Raw genomic sequence first — 2,251 nt, 5'->3', positions numbered from 1 at the left:
CGGACGGATGGATGGATGGATGGATGGATGGATGGATGGATGGCTGGACGGATGGACGGACGGACGGATGGATGGATGGATGGATGGATGGACGGATGGATGGATGGACGGATGGATGGACGGACGGACGGATGGATGGATGGATGGATGGATGGATGGATGGCTGGACGGATGGACGGACGGACGGATGGATGGATGGATGGATGGAAGTTGAGTCTGAGCTTTCCACAGTCTGATGTTGGGGGGGGGGGGGGGGGAGCGGGGGGGGGGGAGGGGGTGTGGGGAAGGGTGGGCGGGGGTGGGAGGGGGGGGGGGGGGGGGTAGTCTGGTGGGACGTCCACTCATGAGAAAATGGGCAGCTGTCCTAAATGTCTTCCAGTGAAGAAAAGAACAGAGTAGGATGGAACCATCCTTTGTCTCCTGGACTGCAAATAGCTTGGAAATGACCTTTGATCCTTCCCAGATTGATGGGCAGTGTTCTCTTAGGTCATTGCTGATGTCTTTCCATCTTGGCAGTGTGCTCCAGATCAGAACTGGTTCCACAGCTACTGATCAGTGATCAGCAGCAGCAGTGAAGACGTTTGAAAAACATTGAGTTCACTGCACGATGGATTTCAGCTGCCCTGCTTCAAAACGATCTCCGTCCGTCCGTCCATCCATCCATCCATCCATCCATCCATCCATCCATCCATCCATCCATCTGTTATCTTCCTCTTGTTCTGGACTCAGGTCTCGGGGCAGCATCTTGAGCAGGGAGGTGGAGACATCTCTCTTCACATGGTCTCTCCAGAGTCCTGGGTCTTCCCGGGTGTCTCCTCCCAGTCGGTCATACCTGAAAAAAGACTGAAGTATGTCTTGTTTGGAGGGGCCAAGTTTCACCTGAAGGAAGTACAAGACTTCTTGGACCATGTCCTCTGGACACGTGATGAACCCAGTGTCCAGTAGATATTTACAGGAGTTTAACTAGAGTCTCAGAGGAAAACCAAACCTAAAGAAGAAGATGAGAGTAAAGTGACAGGAGAGGCCACAGCACACCAGTTAACACACGGCACACAGTGAGAACCTGAAGGAAGGCTGCAGGACCGCAGAGACACCGGCTGACTCTTGGTTATTAGGTGCAGCAGATTGAAGCCCGACATGGCTGCTGGACACTAAACACCGCTCAGCAGGACCAGAACCAAGGACTGGGCTGGATGAAGGTAGAGTACAGAGGATGGACAGCATTAGACACGATGATAAGGACCAGGTCCGTGAGACCATTGGGGCCTGTCTGTGAATAACCTGAGAAGCACAGATCTAAGAGCTTCTCATCAGTTTCCAGATCTTCAGTAGCAAGGACAAAGGTGAAATCAGAACAGTGACATCATTGACCACTTCTGTTTTGAGGAACTTGATACCTGCGTGGCAAAGTTACAATGATTCATTTCTATTTTTAAAGACTCTTTTTCCAAACTCATGCATGAACTTTGAGAAGTATCTGATTGTGACACATTCAGGTTGACCCTCAGTCATCCAGGACGTACTGGACTTCTGATTCTTGAAGACATTTCACGTCTCGTTCAAAGGCTTCTCCAGTTCTGGTCGGGGTTGTGAGTGCCAGACGTATGGGTCATAACGAGGACAGGAACAGGGCTGTGAGGTCACATGAGTAGCTAACCCTAACCTCTTCATCCTGCGAGTGGATCGAGTTGGACACTACCACCACCGATGAAACCCTGCTGAGGCTCCTCGGCTACGCAAGGAAGGAACAACTCAGACCTCTCAGCAGCATCAACTCCTTTAACTTTGTCAAATTTCTTTACTGCCAAATTTAGTTCCACTGGTGGGCAACGCCCCACATCACATGCACAACTGGATTTTACCAACAAGTTGCAAACTGAAGCTGGTCCAGCTTTAACGGACGTATTGTTTGAAGCCCTGTCACTTCTCACCTGCTGACACATTTAGCTGTGGAGGAAAGGTCTCCAAACAGACAAGCAGCTTGAAGAGCAGCGTCAGCCTCACCTGGACAAGATCTGCACCTGACAGAGACCGGAATGGACCACGGGACTGTGGCACTCTACATGAAGGAAGTGGACAAGAGAGCCTGGACTCAACAACCCAGAGCAGTCACAGGAGAACTCTGGTCACCAACAACTGTTGTTGCTCAAAGGATCAGAGCTGAAGAAACCTTGGGGATGACAGCCCAAACGTCCACTGAATCACTTGGTCCACTGAATCACTTGGTCCACTGAATGAATCTCTTGGTCCA

General features: G+C 50.9%; 1 protein-coding gene across 2 annotated transcripts in view; it reads right to left on the bottom strand.

Moving 5' to 3' along the window:
- msrb3 (methionine sulfoxide reductase B3) overlaps positions 1-2,251 on the bottom strand; it is an 11,018-nt gene that overhangs the window by 6,715 nt on the left and 2,052 nt on the right. The window contains exon 2 of one of the 2 annotated variants that reach the window (XM_037696091.1): positions 1,064-1,189. The exons of the other annotated variant lie outside the window; for it this stretch is intronic. Within the exon in view, the coding sequence (XP_037552019.1) occupies positions 1,064-1,139 (76 nt within the window). The 5' untranslated portion in view covers positions 1,140-1,189. The remainder of the gene's footprint in view (positions 1-1,063; positions 1,190-2,251) is intronic. 2 annotated transcript variants of the gene reach the window in all.

Source organism: Nematolebias whitei, chromosome 22 (genome assembly GCF_014905685.2).
Source record: "Nematolebias whitei isolate Nwh7 chromosome 22, NemWhi1, whole genome shotgun sequence".
Classification (NCBI taxonomy): domain Eukaryota; kingdom Metazoa; phylum Chordata; class Actinopteri; order Cyprinodontiformes; family Rivulidae; genus Nematolebias; species Nematolebias whitei.
The sequence above is the reverse complement of the archived record's forward strand: the minus strand, read 5'-3'. Positions and strand labels throughout refer to the sequence as shown.